The following is a 19,851-nucleotide window of genomic DNA, read 5'->3' on the forward strand; positions in this document are numbered from 1 at the left end:
TTCTTTTGTTCTTGCAGGAAAATATCCCCTTAGAGGGTGTTTGATAACATTCTTTCAGTGTCTTTGATTTGTTAATACACACACACACACACACCAGTGGTGGGTTTCAAATTTTTTTACTACCGATTCTGTGGGTGTGGCTTGGTGGGCATGGCTTGGTGGGTGTGGCATGGGAAGGATACTGTAAAATCTCCATTCCCTCCCCACTCCAGGGGAAGGACACATTCACACCCTACTCCAGGGGAAAGTTACTGCAAAATCCCCATTTCCTCCTGATCAGCTGGGACTCGGGAGGCAGAGACTAGATGGGGGCGGGGCCAGTCAGAATTTTTACTACCGGTTCTCCGAACTACTCAAAATTTCCGCTACTGGTTCTCCAGAACTGGTCAGAACCTGCTGAAACCACCTATGACACAGACATATATGCACTATATAAACTATATGATCAGGTTTGATAAATTGACACTTACAGCTTGAAAATTAATGAGTAGTTATGATCGGCCTCTCCTCTCCCCTTCTTTCCTTCAGGCTTGCCCCACAGAAGCCTGTCCTATGCTATCCCCTTCTCTCCAGAGTTATTTTCAGGTTGGGAGGAGTAGTAGTAAGTCTAACTAATTAGCATCAGAGCGTGTTAATAATAATAATATAGGAAATACTAATGCTCTGATGGTCATTTCAAAAAATCCTTTCTTAGTGAGCACCTAGAAGCCAAGAGGAACATATGTGGCAAATTTCAAGTTTGTAGGCTTTACGGTTCTGGAGATTTGTCAGCTTGTACCAGGGGAGATTAAAAAGGAAGCAGTATGCTCCTTCCCATATTTGGGTAGACCAGGTTGCTTCGATAGAAATCCCATTTAATCTCCACTGTTTTGTGTTAAATTTATATTTAACCTGGGCTTGCTTGCATATTGGGCATGTGTGAATTTTGGGAAATATATCCTAAGTGGATATATTTAGAAAGTGGGCACTTTCTAAAGTAGGATTAGAAACCACTATTTTCCAGTTGCACAAGTTAATAGAGAAGTTAACATAGGGAGGGAATAAATTCTCATGTTTAATGGCCCCAGGCTATTTTCTGTGTCATCAAATAGCCCACAACATAATTTCATGTCTATTTGCAGGGTAGTATCTTTGTGAAGCTTTTTAAACCATTCACTCCCAATATATACAGCTAGGCATCATTATCATCCATAAATATATTGGAGTCAAAGTGGTTCATAGAAAATGGTCAGTGTAAGTGCAGTAATAAATAACAGCATAATAATTGGGATTGATTACATTTGAGGTAAATAAATAGAAAAGATGTAAGCTCCCAACTGAACCTGATTGCTTAGGACAGATTTGGACATGTCTCTAGACGTCCAAGTCAAGAAGGTATTTTTAAAAGTTTACATTTTTCTTGCACAGTTATGGCTATATTATGATATTTCTAACCTCTCTCACATACACACATACATATAGTATGTGAGCATGTGGAATATTATAGAGAAGAATTCTAGCCTTTAAGAGGTTGCAGGGTTTTTTGTTTTTTTTTTAAATGAAAGAGTTTAAAAAATAGCAATTGGGGCAGTGGTGAAATGTAAAATTTGTTACTACCAGTTCTGTGGGTGTGGCTTGGGGGGGGGAATGTGACTGGATAGGCATGAGCAACTTTTTTTTTAACTTTTCAAAGCATTTTTTTAACTACCTCTTTGGCCAAAGAGGTTGCAAAAAATGCTTTGAAAAGCCTCTGCCGATCAGGCAACTCCGCTGGAATCGTCAGAGGCTTTTCAAAGCATTTTTTTTACCACCTCTTTGGCCGAAGAGGTTGCAGAAAAAAATGGTTTGAAAAACCTCTGATGATCCCAGCTGAGCCACGCAATCATCAGAGGCTTTTTTTTACTTTTAAAAGCATTTTTTTGGTGGAAGAGGTTGTAGAAAAAATGCTTTTAAAAATAATAAAAACAAGCCTCTGATAATCATGCGGCTCAGCTGGGCATTGTGGGGGGGGGGCAGGGATTTTTGCTACCAGTTCTCCGAACCACCTGCTGCCATCGCTACCGGATCAGGTGATCCGGTCCGAACCGGGAGTATTTCACCCCTGTCTCAGAGCCTACTTTGAATTCATTTTGCTATCACCCCTTTTCAATAAAAGCTTCCTTTTGAAATGCCAAGTTTCAAGAATCTTTACTTTCTTGAATAAGGGGGAGAGGCTGGACCTTACATCCTTGAATATTCCCCTTTCATATGGCCTTTAAAATTTTAATATAAACGTTATGCGATTCCAGGCTAGTTATTTGGATGGCGTATTTGGATGGCTTATTCCCAGAAAGTCAGATGCACATACTGGGTGAAAAAGGTTATCTGCCCTGATTGATTGAGTGATTGATAATTTTAACATTTATAAGACTTAGATCACATATGAAAATACATATGTCCAGACCTTGTATGAGATATTTTACAGCCAGTCAAAGCTACCTTAAAACAATGAAGCAAGTAGCATGATGAAGGAGAACCTGATACCCCAGGATCTAAAAAGATTGATAGGAAGCAGCAGTAAAATTTACCAGGGAAATTTTGGGTCTTGCAGCTCTCCATGTTAGATATGCTTGTAAGAACTACAAGTCCCAGAGCTTTGTAGTTACTCCTGTGATTCCCTTTGCAGGATCAGAAAAAGACAATAAAGCTTGTCCGTATATGATAGGGGGAAAAAAGATTTTAGTAATCAGGAAAATTTAGATTCTATAGACATACACATTTGTCGTACATGGGAAATCATCAATATCCTAGTGCTACCTAGTCGTGGTATTAATCCATTATGAAGCCATATGATTTTTTTTCTCTCTTTACAGCGTTTATAATGTCAGAAATTACCCTTTGAAATGTTTCAAGAGTCATTATTGAACAAACACTAATAGATCACTGCATTGTGCTTCTTCTGAAAGTTCAACAATTCTGTTGACAATATCCAAAGTCTATTTTATGCTTAACATTCATGTTGTGTGCCATCAGGCAGAGAGGTGGAATTTGTTGGTGCGGCTTTTTCTCTATTACGTCTCTGTAATGTAGTTTTTGGCATGGTAATTAGGGTTATATGCATTTTCCATTGATTACTAGGATTGTGTCTTTTTAAGTGGGGGAAGGGGGAGGCAAGACTTCCGAGGATTATAGAAAAATTTGAAAATCACTGGTATTATTTGATGCCATGAAGCATCTGATATAAATAATGTAGATGCCACAATTTCAGAAGCAATTGCAAAAAAATAAAATAAAAATGACTAGGCATGTAAAAAGCAATAACATTAGAACACAGAAGGTTTATCATAGAATGTTTATGCATTTAGATTTATTTGCTGTTCTGCCCCTGGAGTGTTGAATATAACTTGTACTTCGTTTTAAAACCTGAAAATATACAGTTCCTTGGCTCAGAGGCTTGAAATGGTTATGCACAGTGAAAATAAAGAAGAAGAAAGAAGAAACAGGAGCCCAGTATATTTTCTCCTTCTCAGATGTAGATTCAACCCCCTGAAGAGCTGTTTTGTCAAGTGTCAGGGCAGTGATCAGGTACCCAGGTTTCATTTGGATCCAGAGACAATGAGGACACCACTGAATAAATAACTTTTTAAAGCTTTATTATTAATTCAAGCAAACAGATTTAAGAGCATAACATAAAAAGCATACATACCAAATGAGATGATATCAAAATCTTTCATAAGCCGCCGGGAGTTGTTTAATAATGAAGTAGATATATCCCAAGGGTGGCCAATTTTCAGAAGCTCCCCGAAAACAGCAACAACCCTGCAGTTTTTATCAGAACCTGGGACCATAACTTCACTGCCTTGCTATGGATATGGGACTACCAGGCCTGGCCTTGACTGGATGACACATGACAGGGACTGAAAGTCCAAGACTTTCGCAGGTATGCAGCTAAGTCAAGATTCCACCAGGGATGGGATACTGGGGGTTCGCAGGAGAACCTCTAGCTAAGATTATGTGCTGTTCGGAGAACCCCCAAATCCCACTCCTGGCTGGCCCACCCCACCCCTCCCCTCCCAGGAGTCCCCCAGCGGCCGTTTTGGATGCAGGTAAGTGCAGGGTGCACACAGAGGCTCGGGGAGGGCGAAAAATGGGCCTACCGGAAGTTTGGGAAGGCTGGAAACGGGCCTGTTTCCAGCCTCCAGAGGGCCTCTGGAACCTGGGGGCGGGTGGTACTTTCACCCTCCTGGAGGCTCAAGGAAAGCCTCTGGAGCCTGGGGAGGGCAAAAATGCCTCCATGCCAACTAGGCCATCCCCACCATGGCCACCCCCACCCAACAACTGGGCAGAGAAACCCTTGCTGAAAAATTTGAAGCCCATCCCTGGATTCCACCCCCTCCTTCCCCTTTATTCAGTTCATGCAGTTGAATACAGTCAAAAAGAAAATTACCATGAGAGATTACAACAATTCTATCATGGTTTTTGTGGTAGTGAATTTGGGAATTTGACTGTGCTGATCCAGCAGAAAAAGTTATTTTTTTCCCCAGAACAGGAAATAAATAACAGCAAATCCTACACTTATAAAAGGTTTTTTTTTTATTTTTTTAGACAAACACACATACAAACATACAATGTATTTTCTTTGAACAGAGTATTTGGCCGGTTCACAAATTTAAACAATATTTAGTCATTTCAATTAAGTTTACAATTTCTGTATTTCCTTTTTGCCATAGGTATTCCTTATCTATTTTTTTTTAAAAAAAAACAATATTACCCTTCATTCGCATCTCTAATCTTAATCATAATCAAATTCAATTTTTCCCTTCTATCTATATTATACCCCTTCCCATTGTCATTTATTTTTATATCTATCCTCACATTGTTTAGTTATGTAACATTACAATTGTTTAATATAATCCAACATTTTAGTATAAATCAGTTAATTATATAACTCTTTTTTGTATATTAATCAATATGAACATAAATCTTCCAATTATTTCCATGCAATCCAATTGTTACAAGTCAATTAGTTATATTTACCAATAATAATAAACCAAATAATTCCCCCACTTATGTTACTCATTAAACTCTCCCAATAAACCAAATAGTTTTACCCATATAATCCTCCAAATCACAACTTAATCATTTCTACTTTCATCACAAATCCTACACTTGAGCTACACATCACTGATTTAAGGTGGTTATGCATTCTGTTTTATTTTGAAAGAGTACAGTGCTTGAAGCTAGTGAATTGTTTATTAAAAAAAAAACACATCAAGTTAATTAAGAAAGTATATATAGAGGAACATCAAACATTGTTTCAAAGTTAAAAGGTAATAATGGAAAAGTACAAGAAAAGGTAAAAAGATTCAAAGATGATACAAAAACCTTATTCATATGTTGATAAATAATATATATTGGCAATCTACACCTGCTAATCAAAAACAGAATTTATCTTTTCACAGTTTGTTGTTTCCGTGTATTCCAAATTTGAGAGAGGTAACCAATAATAGCATATTTGTCTTCACAACTTAGCAACCAATGTACAATTATGTTAACAAAATGTGTCAATAGTAGCAGAGCTCCAATCTGTAGGAACTAATGTCAAACCTCCTGAGCTGCATCTTCGGCAACAAAGCAGTTATAACTAACCCTCATTAAATGAGCAATATCTGAGGCATCCAATGTACACAAAACAAAATGTGCTTTTAAATAATATAAGACCAATTTCACATTCTTAAAAAAAAAAAAAAAACCCGCTTCACTGGTTTGCTAGGAAAAGCAAACACTGAAGTGCATTCTTGTGCAATTGAATATATAACTAATATCAATTGAATCAACTACAAGTTAGTATAAAAGGTAGCTGCTGGCTTAAAAGCCACTGTGAATTCTTCTGTAACATTCAACACCATGGAACTCCCAAAACAGAGATAATATCTGGGTCAGATTAATGAATAACAAATGCTTACATTGAATAAATGGCCAAAAATAACTCTGTTGATTCTGCAAAAGTATTAAGAATGGTGATTGCCAAGATAATGTTATAAAAGGTCCAGTTTATAAATATATAAATTTTCTCATATCTACTTTATGGAACTGGCTGTAAGATGGAAATTGACCAGGGGTGGGTTCTACTTACCTTTACTACCAGTTCGCATCGTGCCGGTATAAAGGTAGCATGCACAGATCACTTATGATGAAGTCTGGGTCAGTGGGCGGAGCCTCCCGCCAGTTTTGCTACCGGTACTATAGAACCAGTCCGAACCGGGGGCAACCCACCACTGAAATTGACACTTTAACTAAGGATAGATTACAACATTAATAATCACCCATGATTATCCAAAATATAAAATGTCAAAAAATAAAATAAAATAAAATAAATCCAAAATAAGTTTAGAAACTTCATAGAAATTATATAAAATAGTTCTCAGCATCTCAAATTGGTGGGCCAGATCTCTTTTCAGTTCGAGCAAGAATATCAATTAAAATACTGATACTCCAGAAAAATAGAAGATAACAATTTCATAATTTAATTGTAGCAACAATTTCTTAGACACAAGAGATGAATATCAGGAACTTTGTCTTTTAATAAATGTAGTAATCTCGTTTTTGTTGGAAATAATTTCATAATGATAAAGAATTTGAACAAGACTATTAAATTAAATAATTTAATAACTTAAATAACGTATTAAATTCATATTTGACAGAGACTAGGGAAAAGTAGTCAGAAGATTTGGATGCATTATGGGTTAATAATTTTAAAACTTTCTGTGTAAGAATGCAACCTTAGCCAATTCCTCCTGGGATTTTTTTATGGAAACATAAGGGAAAATATAATTCGGAATTAATGCTTTGCAAACTTCCTATAAAAAAAGACAATGGATAATATAATGAAATCTTATTTAATAATTTGAAAAAACCCTGTCCGTTACATAGTCTATCTAATTAATACACTATTTTTCAACCAAGATAAATTCAAGGACTACTTGAATGATACATTTCCTGGTTATTAAATAAAGCAATGTGCGATAATTGACCTGTTGAAAAAAATTGATTAGATGAGTTTGCATTAGACGTAACTTATTGTAGGTGCACACCAGAGAACAATATGTCCCTTGAGCAGTGCTTTAGCTTTGAACGTCTTAATAATTTCTAGTAGATAATATGCTCTTTGTGAGTAGAAGAAATGCAGCATATAGGTCAGTGATAGCGAAACTTTTACTTACCGAGTGCCAAACAGGAACGCGGTTCGCGCCTTGCGCCTGCTCGTATGCCATCTGCAGTAACACGCGGCTCCTCCACATGTGCTGTGCGTACAACTGCATCATCTGCGCATGCACACAGCTTTTGTGCATGCGCACTAGCGCATGCTGTGTGTGCATTCTCACCATATGCACACAGCTTTCGTGCATGCAATGTGTGCGTACAAATGCTCTGCGCATGTGTGCACAATCTCGCACATATGCGCAGGAGAGCTCTGAAGACCAGCTGGGTCCCCTGAATTGCACACATGTGCACCAGAGGCGCGTGCATGCAGTTTCAGGTGAGCTTGGCGACGGCTCGAATGCCCGGAAAAATGGCTCTGTGTGCCACTTCCGGCACACGTGCTATAGGTTTGCCAACATGGATATAGGTAGTCCTCAATTTACAACCATTAATTTATTAAGTTACAATGGTAAAAAAGATAGTAATTTATGACCAGTCTTCACACACTGTTGCAGCTTCCTCATGGGCAGATGTTCAAAATTCAGGCACTTGGCAACCAGCATGGATTTACAATGGTTGCAGCATTCCAGGGTTATTTGATTGCCATTTGTGACCTTCCCAGTAGCTTCTGACAAGCAAAGTCAATGGGGGAAAGCCAGATTCACTTAACAACTGTATAGGAAGAATGGTCATAAAATTGGGCATGACTCACTTAACTGCCTTACTTAGCAATGGAAATTCTAATTCCCATTGTGGTTGTAAATCAAGGACTATCTATAGTCATTGTGCTTTTATTAGCTGTTTTAGTGGCTGACTTAATTTCTCCCTCTGTGATCTGGAAGACCACACTGATTTTTTTTTACAGTTTCCATTAATGTGCCAGAGATGTTTTCCATTTTGGCTCAAGATCCATAAACATGGTCACTTGACAGCTAATTGTTAGCTTATCCTCATCCCAATAGATTCTCTTGAGTTCAGTCTATTTTAAAAATGTTACCTCCATCATTTGTCTATTACTCCAGGGGCAAAAGTGTGAAACTCCCCTTTGGTTGGAGTTAGAATAAGAGAAGTCAAGACCATTTTGAAGAAAAGAGACCTCAAAATGTCATTCTGATTTGCTCCTTTGTTTATTGGTATTTTGATAGAGATAGTCAACTCTGATGCCTCGTTGGTAGAGGAGTTGAACACTTTCTTCACCCGCTATGAGGTCAAGAGACCTGACCCTGAAGCCCCCCGCCCACCGGCCCTCCAACTCCTAGCCATTCACCCTATAGAAACACCAAATGAGAGCTGTATTGAAGGCTGTGAATTCCAGTAAAGCTGCAGGGCCAGATGGGGTGCTGGCCAACTATCAGAGGTCCTAACAAGGATTTTTTAACATCTCCCTGCAAATGGCCAGTGTTCAATCATGTCTGAAAGCAGACACTATCATTCCAGTCCCGAAGAAAACAGCAATAAACAGCCTGAATGACTACAGACCCATTGCACTAACGTCTGTAGTGATGAAGTGCTTTGAGAGACTGGTTCTTCAACACCTCAGGTCATGCCTTCCATCAAACTTCGACCAAAATCAGTTCACCTACAGAGCAAATAGTTTGACAAGCGATGCCATTGTTATTGCCCTACATTCTGTAGTGAATCATCTAGAGAAACCTACGTCAGAATGCTTTTCATAAACCACAACTTGGCTTTCAACACCATTTTGCTGGGCATTCTCATCAAAAAGTTGACTGACTTGAATTTCCCCTCTCTCACCTGTGATTGGATTGAAGACTTTCTGATGAACAGTGAGGGGTAGATTTTTAATATCCTCCTCCTGAAGTTAAGCACTGGCTCTTCTCAAGGTTGTGTGCTCAGGCCCTACCTGTTTTCGTTATACACATACAACTACATATCTTTTAATCCATCTAATATGATAATAAAGTTTGCAGATGATACCACCTGGGTCTTATTATAGGAGGAGACGAATTAGCATACAGGGAAGAAGTCCAGAAGTTATCCACATGGTGCTCAGTAAACAACTTGCATCTAAACACCAGCAAGTCAAAGGAGATGGTGCTAGACTTGCAGAAGCAGAGAGAGGAACCTGCCCCACTCTACATCAAGTGGGGCTATGTGGAGAGGGTCTCCTCTTTCAAATTCCTGGGAGTGCACCTTAGCCAAGATCTCACCTGGAAAAATAACATATTCCAGGTGGTCAGGAAGGCTCAACAGAGACTCCATTTCCTTAGGGTCTTGCGGAAAAATCAGATGGAACAACAACTTATGACTTCCTTTTACCGGTCTACGATAGAGAGCATCCTCAAATATTTTGTTATGGTGTGGTTTGCTGGCTTGACAGCCATGGACAGAAAGGCATCACAGAGGATGATGAGCACAGCACAAAAAATCATGGGCTGCCCCCTGACCTCAGTGGACGAAATCGCCAGGATCCGTTGCCTTAGCAGAGTGAGGAAAATCCTCAGGGATGATTCACACCCTGGTCAGCATTTCTTTACTCTCCTACTGTCGGGCAGGAGATATACAAGCATAGCCTGCTGAACAAATAGGCTGAAAAATAGCTTTTATCCGTGGGCCGTCAGACTTCTGAACGCAACATGACATCATCATTAGGTTTAATATGATAGACTTGCAGGGCCTACGCAAGGTGCAACATGTTCATACCGGTGTAATATAGCATAATGTTATATACATATATGTATATGGGAATGTGTGTTAGTTATTACCATGTTTCCTGGAAAATAAGACCCTGTCTTATATTTTTTAAATCCCGAAATAAGCGCTTGACCTTATTTTTGGGGAGGTCTTATTATTTGGGGGCATGTGGAGAAAGATGGGGCTCCTCTTGCTGTCTTGCCTGATTTCCAGCTCTGCGTTTAAATATTTTCAGGGAAGGCTTATTTTCGGGGAGAGGCTTATTTTAGTGCATGTGCTCAAAAGCCTGATTGGGTTTATTATCAGGGGATGTCTTTGGTTTGGGGAAACAGGGTATTATTTGAGTTTAGGGATTACTTTTTCTTTTATTCATTGAGTTATTGTGACATATTCTGTGTTTCGCGGGGAGGCTGCACCAAGGGAGACTCATTCAATCTCATTTTACACATGTTGTGCATTGACAATAAAGGTTTGATTTGATTTGAAACAGGGTGGCTTTGATTTAAATCGAGTCGATTTAAATCGTGATTTATGTAGTCTTATTTATTTATTTATTTATTTATTTATTAATTTAATTTGTATACCGCCCTTCTCCCAGAAGGGACTCAGGGCGGTGGACAGCCAAAATTAAAAAACATACAAATGCAAAAGTTAAGATAATTAAAAGAATTAAATCATTGGCTACCCAAATTTAAAACCCCAAATCCATAAAATTTAAAATCCCAATTAAAAAACCATTTAGGCTAGGCCGGCTTGATGAAATAAAAACGTCTTCAGGGCTTTACGGAAGATCCGGAGGTCCGGGATCAATCGTATTCCAGGAGGCAGCTCATTCCATAGGGCAGGTGCCCCCACAGAGAAGTGCTACATAACTTGTGCTACATAACTTGTGCTACATAACTAAGCTCCATTTCATGCTGAATAAACTAAATTATTTATGTATCTTAAATAGAAAACTATCTTACGATAGATTTTTACTCCAAAAGTTTTTTATTAAAATAAATTCAATAAAAATAAAAAAAATCTGATTTAAATCAAAAAAATCTGATTTTTTTGATTTTTTTTTTTAAAAATCATTGATTTTTATCCACCCTGATTTGAAATAGGTGGTATTTGCTGAACCTAATTTGAACAAAGTTTTCATGTGGTATCTTTGTTAATTAATTTGCATTTATATACTATGTAAAAGTATCAAATGCATTGCAATCCCAACAGATAGAAAGAACATGGACAAAATGGCCAGGGAGTTAATAGAATTACAGACCATCCCGAAAGAAAGAAATAGGGTAGATAGGATAGTTATAATAATTTAATTAAGAATAACAGATTCAAGTCTTTGAAATAATTTTCACCAAACCCTATCCATAGGTAGAGTTGAACGCTGATTTCAAAACAGCCAACACAACATAGTATCATGGGGATGAGTAGAATATTTTTCTGCTCGAAAATACAAACTACTGCCCTCTCAAAACTAGCTCAGTGAAAGTAAGATAGCCTTAGGAAAAGTTATTTTGTCTTAAAGAATTTTAATAGTTTTATGAAAATCAGCTATTGACATATCCATTGATATCTACAATCTCTCAGCTGCTATTGTATTCTGAACCTCATCTGATTTGGTACCTATAAAGTTCTTTAGTGGCGTCCAAAACATTTCAAGCCATTTGAATGAATTCCCTGTCTGAAGTTGTTTTGAACATCAGATATTCTATCTTGCATTCAAAAAACATCCAAAATAATTAAAACATCCTCTCTTATACTCAGATAGCCATTTCATACTTGAAACAACTGTTTCAAACTTTAAATGAAATGTTTTGAAGGCAAACTGGTTCAGATTCCCTACCTTTAGACACAAGAACAGTTTTTTCCTGAATGCCTCATAATCATAATCATAAGTTTATTTGTCAGGCATATATAAGATAACAGGTAAAAGTATAAACATAATTTGAATACATGAAAAGAGTAAGTAAAAAGGAATATTAGGACAGGGACGGTAGGCACGCTGGTGCTCTTATGCACGCCCCTTACAGACCTCTTAGGAATGGGGTGAGGTCAACAGTAGACAGTTTTAGGTTAAAGTTTTGGGGGTTTGGGGAAGAAACTACAGAGTCAGGTAGTGCATTCCAGGCATTGACCACTCTGTTAATGAAGTCATATTTTCTGCAATCGAGTTTCTAATAGTTTACCTTGAGTTTGTATCTATTATTTGCTTGTGTATTGTTTTGGTTGAAGCTGAAGTAGTCATTGACAGGTAGGACATTGTGGCAGATAATTTTATGTACTATGCTTAGGTCAGACTGAAGTCAGCGTAGTTCTAAATTGTCTAAACCCATCACTCTGCTAAACAAATAATTCCCTCAACACTGTCAAACTATTCACTAAGGCTGCATTACTATTACTATTAGTCTTCTCATTGTTCCTATCACCCATCTCTTCCTATTTATGACTGCATGACTGTAACTTTGTTGCTTGTATCCTAACGATTTATATTGATATTGTTTCCTAGTATGATTTGATTGCTTATTTGTACCCTATGACTATCATTAAGTGTTGTACCTTATGATTCTTGACAAGTGTATCTTGTCTTTTAATGTACACTGAGTGCATATGCACCAAAGACAAATTCCTTATGTGTCCAATCACACTTGGCCAATAAAGAATTCTATTCTATTTCAATTATATCTCTCCTCATCTCTTTGATAATGTCCATCATAATCTTTTCAACATTTGTCAAAACTGTTCTTTTAATGGATGAAGTTTAGTGGATTTTCTCAGGTGCTGTCCAGATAAATGATGAGGTTTTTTTCCCCCAATAATTAAATGCACCTGTTACTGTTCAGTGTTTTTTCTGGGTAAATATTTCAACATTGGATAGCTTTACTAAAAATAAAGAAGACGGAATGGTTTATTCATCATAGCCAAATCTTCTGCTTTTAATTTTGAACTTGTTCCATTTCTTTGGATTGTCCTTGCTGACAGTGTTTCTGTCTGTGTTTGCATTAGGTAAGAGAAGCAAAATTGTCCGAATTTGTAAACAAAATATTTTGTTTCTATGATAGCATTTGTAAAAACAAAACAAAACCAGATAGCATCAACTTGAGTTTTATCTTAAGATTCATTAAGTAAAAGAGAATGAGGGATTTGACCCTTGAAAAATAAAAGTGGCTTTTTATTTGGAATGAAATCATTACTGCATGTTGAGGACTCCAGATCTGAAAGTAGAATCAGTTTTTTGTTGCTAAAGCTTTAAAACTGGCACTGTATTCATTTTCTGATAATCTTCAATCTGTTTGCAATCTTAAATTGCAACATACCTGGTGGCTAGAGAGGGGATCATTTTCCTCATCTTCCAAATAAGGGAGGCCCCTGTAGTTTTTGTACAAATTTGTGGCATTATTACTGAATAAATTTAAATAATTAAGCTATTAAGAGATGTTAAACATGGTTGTCATTAGTCATGCATATTGGCATCTCCACCTGGCACATTTGAGCAAATGCTATGCTTCCTGCTGTCATCTTTTCTACTCCCTCCTATTGTCAACCTGACTTCTGAGCAGTTACAAACTCCTATATCTAGCAGGGTTCCCCCCCTTTCTTTTTGGCTCTCTGGGAGTGCCCCTTAATTTTCTTCTATCACTGGGTTTGCATATGGTAGCCGTATCAAGAAGCACATTAGCAAAAATATGGCTAGCGTAGCTGCTGCAACAGCTCCTCCACCAGTTCCATTTAGTAACAGTTCACAATTTCTTGCTAAATTAAGAATGTCCACAATGTTCTTTCTCTGACGGAACAGCTTTTTGAAAATAAAATACCCAGAATAGGGAATTGGTTTATGGTATTCTTGGCCAATCCCCCAAATAAAACAATTGAATAAAAAAAAAAGAAATAGGAAAAATATGACATGTAGAAAGAAATGTGGAATTCAAAAGAAGAAACAAATATTTATCTTAAGCTTACTTGTTTTCCTGCACAGCTAGCTTTCATCATGCTTTTTCAGATGCTGATTCTAACCATGTAGTCACTAGAACATATTCTATAGATTTAAAGGGTTGCATTAGGCTCCACTTGAGAACCAGTTTGCTGTAGTGGTTAAAGCATCAGGCTAGAAAGCTAGTGCACTTGAGCTTTTGTCCTTCCTTGGGTAAAAAACGCCAGCTAGCCAAGCTAGGTGATATTGGACCAGCCCCTCTTTTTCAGCCCTAGGAAGGAGGCAATGGGAAACCTTGCTGGAAAAACTGCAGGGACTTGTCCAAGCAGTCTCAAAATTAGACATGTTTGAACAGAAGAAAAAAAAAAGAATGAGGCTCCACTCAGTCCTAACTTTGACCTAAGAGGCTGACCATCAATGATTTAGGGACATAGCTGCCATAAAATACTTTTAATACAGATAGTAGAAAAACCCCTTAATAATGAAGCAACTCAGCCATTGTAAACTATAGGATTCCAGTTCTATATACAACATTTCCAAAGTTTAAACCCTGCATCTCTTTCTCCAAACAACATAACTGACCCAGTGAAGAAACAATTGCTTTATTATGGGAATCTGTTAAATACTTTGTTATGGGACTCTGGTTGAATGTAGGCCAGACTTGCAGGAGGAAGGGAGTAAAGAGACAACTGTTGTGGTCCGGCAGTAGCCTGTGGAGCTGGCAGCAGTGCTGGACAGTGAGGAGGCTGGAGAGGAACATGGGCCAGTCCTGGAGTCTGGGGAAGGCCCAGACGAGGGCTCTGTGTCGGAGACAGAGATGGGACCAGGGCCATCTGGGAGTTATGTGTGGACTCCGGAGCCTCCAGAGTCGGACAGCAGAGAGGCAGAGGAACAGGAGGAGCCTGTCCCTAGTGTGTGCATGTGCAGAGCTGCCAGAAGGCAAGAACAGTTAAAAAAAAAGAGATGACTCAAGAGTAAGGCCTGGAAATGATTGGCCCCTCCCATAAGACTTAAAAGAGGAGCAAAAACATGTGGGCACTTTGCAGGAAAGCAACATTGTTAATTCTGTTCCCAGTCGGTATCTCTGTTTGATTCTGGACTCCGTGTGGCTTTGCCAAGTAGGTCTGTGGCAGCGTGTCAAGGGAGATAAAGGTTGGTGATTATCCCGAAGGACTTCTCCCCAAGGACTTTTTGCAACTAATTGGGATTGAATGAACGTTATTCACAGCTGTTGCAATAAAAGAGGTTTTTGGGACTACTCGTGTGCTTTAATGACTCAGGAGGCCTGGGTCACAACAATAACCTTGGAATGTCTGATATGTAGAAAAAGACAAAAGTTGGAACTCCACCACCACCACCACCAGTTTACAGGATATATATAATAGTTATGCAGATAGGTTAGGCAGATAAGCACTAGGGGTGACATGATAGCATTCAATATTCCAATATTTGAGAGACTGTCAGAAAGAAGAGGTCCTCTCCTCCAAAGCTGCTGAGGGTAAGACAAGACGTAAATGGAAACTTATCAAAGGGAGATCCAAATAATGAGAAATTTCCTGACAGTGAGAACAATTAGTGGAATGGCTTGCTTTCAGAAGTTGTGGGTCTCCTTCACTGGAGGTTTACAAGAAGAGGTCGGGCAATGATTTGTCCAGAATTTTATAGGGTCTTGTTCTTGGGCAGAGGGTTGAAGATGAAGATCTTTGAGGTCCCTTCCAACTGTGTTATTATATGTACTGTATTTTATACGTGTTTTAGTATGTCAAGATTTCTGTCTGTAGAGAGGGGCAGAGGTGGGTTTCTGCAGGTTCTGACCAGTTCTGGAGAACCGGTAGTGGAAATTTTGAATCGTTCGGAGAACCGGTAGTAAAAATGCTGACTGTCCCCTTCCCCATCTATTCTCTGCCTCCCAAGTCCCAGTTGATCGGGAGGAAATGGGGATTTTGCAGTAACCTCCCCCTGGAGTGGGGAGGGAATGGAGATTTTACAGTATCCTTCCCCTGGAGTGGAGAGGGAATGGAGATTTTACAATATCCTTCCCCTGCCACACCCACCAAACCATGCCCAACAAGCCATGCCACGCCCAACAAGCCACGCCCATAGAACCGGTAGTAAAAAAATTTCAAACCCACCACTGGTCTGTAGGTGAGCAAAGGGATCTTGTCAAATTTGCAGATGATACTAAATCAAATGGAACACTAAAAGATTTGGAACTGCCTCAGTAGGAAAAAGCAGGGAGCTAATAACAGTAATTGTTGACATGTAGTTGAAGCAAATGCAGTTTTTCATTTATGAAAAATAAATGTGCAGGTTGAGGCTGGGCTGGTTTGGATTTTATGATATTATGAAAATTATAGTTGATCATAAACTGCATATGGGTCAGCATTGTGACATTGTTACTGCCCATCTCCCGCCCACCTCCCAAAAGTAAATGCAATCCAGAAGGCAAAATCAATAGAAATAATTTCCAAAGCACAAGAAATAGTTGTTTGATTTCATTTTGCCTCAGTCAGAGAAGTCCCATGTCCTGCCTTTTTTTTTTTTTTTTTTTTTTGTGACTCCAGAAAACGGGACACAAAATAAAGTTGAATAATGAAAATTCCAGTTGACTGTTAGCAAAACTAATATTGAATGGTGGAAATAATTACCCAGTGAAATAATGACCTCTCCTTCACTGGGTATGTTCATGCAGAGCTGGGCAATCTTCTGTTAGGGATCCTTTAAACCAGGGGTCACCAACTTTCCGGACCTCAGAGACCACTAAATTCATAATTTTAAATTCCGCGGACCACTAATATGATCTGCCTAATGACTGCCTGGGTGGGCGTGGCTAGGTGGTCATGGCCAACTCGATGTCACTCACATCAAGGGGTGCCTCACCAGCCTCTACTCGACCCACCCCTCCCACCCACTCATCACCTGCCTGCCCGGGCTCCTTAGGGCCCCAATAGGAAACAGTTGTTGAGCTAAGCAGTCACCATGAGAAAGAGTTGGCAAAAGAGTTGGCTCAGTTCAAACTGGATCTGACTAAGAAGGAGGCTCAGCAGAAGCACCTCACTGAGGACTACGAGCATAGGCTTTCCAAGCAGAGGGAAGACCTGAAGGAGTGCAAGACCAGGTACTGGCGCCTGGAGGCTCAGTGGGATGAGATGGTCAGCCAGTTCCAGGCCATGAGTCAGTCCCACTGGAACAAGGCCCTCCGGCTCTTTGCCACTAGCGGTGCTTCCCTCCAGCCTTCTCCCAAAGCTCCGCACCAGGAGGCTGAAGCAGACCCCAAGTCGGAATTTCTGCCCCCCTCCGACCCACACAAAAAGACCCCGAAGAGGGAGACTCTGCAGCAACACAAGCGTTCATTGCACATATCCGGGCCAGGGGGCATAATTTGAGGACCCCTGATTTAGTGTAATATAAACAATGCAAATATTTTTTCTATGGACCACCAAAATTTTATCACGGACCACCAGTGATAACTGCTGCTTTAAATTGCTCCAGTTGGTGACTGCTGCTTTAAATTGAATCTCTAAATTGAATAGGAGATTCCATAAATTGATTCAGAGTTGGATTCCTTTCTAGTTCTGAATCGATTCCATTTTTACAGCTTCTCTCAATCGCATAGCAAGGGAATGCAAAGATGGGTCTCTGACACAGAGATCCTTTGTTTTGTTGCTTAGGGCTGGGTTGGTAGGAAGGACTTGCTGCTTCATTGATGTGTTCGGTTCAGGGTGCAAAAGTGATTGTATCTCAGGACTGGTTGGTTTGGGGTTGACTGGATCCTCTGACTGCCTAGGCCACGGGTCTGCAACCTGCAGCTCTGGAGCCGCATGTGGCTCCTTCAACCCTCTGCTACGACTCCCTGTCACTCAAAATATGTGTCACAAGTGCCAAAGTGCGACACCTGCCGGCACGTGATTTATTGAGCTTTTCGGCCCATCTTTTTTTTTCAGAGTTCAAAATGTTTTTGTTGCATGCAGAAATAAAAATGTGTTTTCTCTGTAGCAGGTCATTGATTTCATAAATGCAACAACACACTATAGTTATTTTTATATACATAGCATAAAGGTAAAAAATCAGGGGTGAAATCCAGCAAGTTCTCACAGGTTCTGGAGAACCGGTAGTGGAAATTTTGAGCAGTTCGGAGAACCGTTAGAGGAAATTTTGAGTTGTTCAGAGAACTGGCAAATACCACCTCTGGCTGGCCCCAGAGTGGGATGGGAATGGAGATTTTGTAATATCCTTCCCCTGGAATAGGGTGGGAATGAAAGTTTTGCAGTATCCTTCCCCTGCCACACCCACCAAGCCACACCCACCAAGCTACACCATGCCCACCAAGCCATGCCCACAGAACTGGTAGTAAAAAAAATTTGGATTTCCCCACCGTAAAAAGTGATATATGCAGTGTTATCTTCATTATAGATGTCAAAAGGATTTTGTGGCTCCCTGTGTTTTCTTTTCTGTGGGAAATGGGTCCAAATGGCTCTTTGAGTGTTTAAGGTTGCCGACCCCTGGCCTAGGAGCAGATCAACAGCCTGTAGTTCTGTTACCAGTTTCCCTACCTTTTCTTTGCTCAGCAGGCCCGGAAAAGAACTTTGTCCATCAAAGTCAAGTCAAAATTATGTGGTTTTCTGCATCACCCACTTGTTACTGAACAAGAAAGTAAACATCATCTGTTTTCACATGCAGAATGGTATAAGCTCCATTTCAGCATACATGAGAACTGTATAAATGTAAATCCTACTCACTAAAAGGTTTTGAGGTGAGAACAAGCCTTGTGTTGAGATAACTATTCATTTCACACAAAGGAAAACAAATGTATTTATTCTCTAACCGTTTCTTAGAATCATTATTTATTTATTTATTTATTTGTTTGTTTGTTTGTTTATCAATCATATATAAGTTAACAGATAAAAGTATAAACATGATTATGAATACATGAAATGGATACAAATAAAAAGGGACATTAGGACAGGGATGGTAGGCACATTGGTGTGCTTATGCATGCCCCTTACAGACCTTTTAGGAATGGGGTGAGGTCAACGATAGACAGTTTAAGGTTAAAGTTTTGAGGGCTTGGGGAAGAAACCACAGAGTTAGGTAGCGCATTCCAAGTATTGACCACCCCTGTTGCTGAAGTCATATTTTCTGCAATCGAGTTTGGAGCGGTTTACCTTGAGTCTGTATCTATTGTGTGCTCGTGTATTGTTGTGGTTGAAGCTGAAGTAGCCATTGACAGGACATTGTAGCAGATAATTTTATGTACTACACTTAGGTCAGACCGAAGGCAGCGTAGTTCTAAATTGTCTAAGCCCAAAATTTCAAGGTATTTTGTTGCGAGCAGAGAAGTGGAGGACTCTTTTCGTGAAATACCTCTGGACTCTCTCAATTGTATTAATATCCAATTTGCAGTGCGGGTTCCAGACAGATGAGCTGTATTCGAGAATTGGTCTAGCAAATGTTTTGTATGCACTGGTTAGTAGTACAATTTTACCAGAGAAGAAGCTACGCAAGAGTAGGTTAACAACTCTTAATGTCTTTTGGGGTTTTAAAAGGGTGGGTCATATCTTTGTGGATCATCAGATAATTTGGTAATCTCGACTAATCAGATTTTATCCCTTTCCACCCTTGTTCCTGTAGTTCTTCCGAGCCACACGTGTGGAAATCCAGGAAGGCTTCAGAATGGAATCCAGCAAGGCACAACATTCAGCGTGGGAGACAAAGTGCGTTACAGCTGCAACCCTGGTTTCTTTTTGGAGGGGCACGCATTGCTCACTTGCCACGAGACCATGGAAAATACCGCATCCTGGGATTTCCCTCTGCCCTTCTGTCGTGGTAGGTGTTCTTCAATTGTCTTTTATCTTGGATTTTCTTAATATATGCCAGTGATGGAGAACCTTTTCAGCACTGAGTGCACGCATGTGCTCATCAGGGCCACGACCAGGTACTTCCGGTTTCCGGGGTGCACATGCCCACCGGCCAGCAATTCTTCTGATTAGTGCCGCGCATGCACATGTGCCAATCAGCTGGCCAGCGCACATGTTCACACTGGAAAATGGAAGACCAGCCGTTCCGGTTTCCGGCACTGCCTCATGCACAAAGACCAGCTGATTGTTGTG

At 39.6% G+C, this 19,851-nt stretch overlaps 1 protein-coding gene across 2 annotated transcripts in view; it reads left to right on the top strand.

Moving 5' to 3' along the window:
• Positions 1-19,851, top strand: part of CSMD2 (CUB and Sushi multiple domains 2) — an 822,245-nt gene that overhangs the window by 226,492 nt on the left and 575,902 nt on the right. For both annotated transcript variants that reach the window (XM_034413370.3, XM_034413371.3), the window contains exon 4: positions 19,373-19,567. In XM_034413370.3, the coding sequence (XP_034269261.2) occupies positions 19,373-19,567 (195 nt within the window). The remainder of the gene's footprint in view (positions 1-19,372; positions 19,568-19,851) is intronic.

The sequence above is a fragment of the Pantherophis guttatus genome, chromosome 10, assembly GCF_059756535.1.
Source record: "Pantherophis guttatus breed Tessera chromosome 10, ASM5975653v1, whole genome shotgun sequence".
In the NCBI taxonomy this organism is placed as follows: domain Eukaryota; kingdom Metazoa; phylum Chordata; class Lepidosauria; order Squamata; family Colubridae; genus Pantherophis; species Pantherophis guttatus.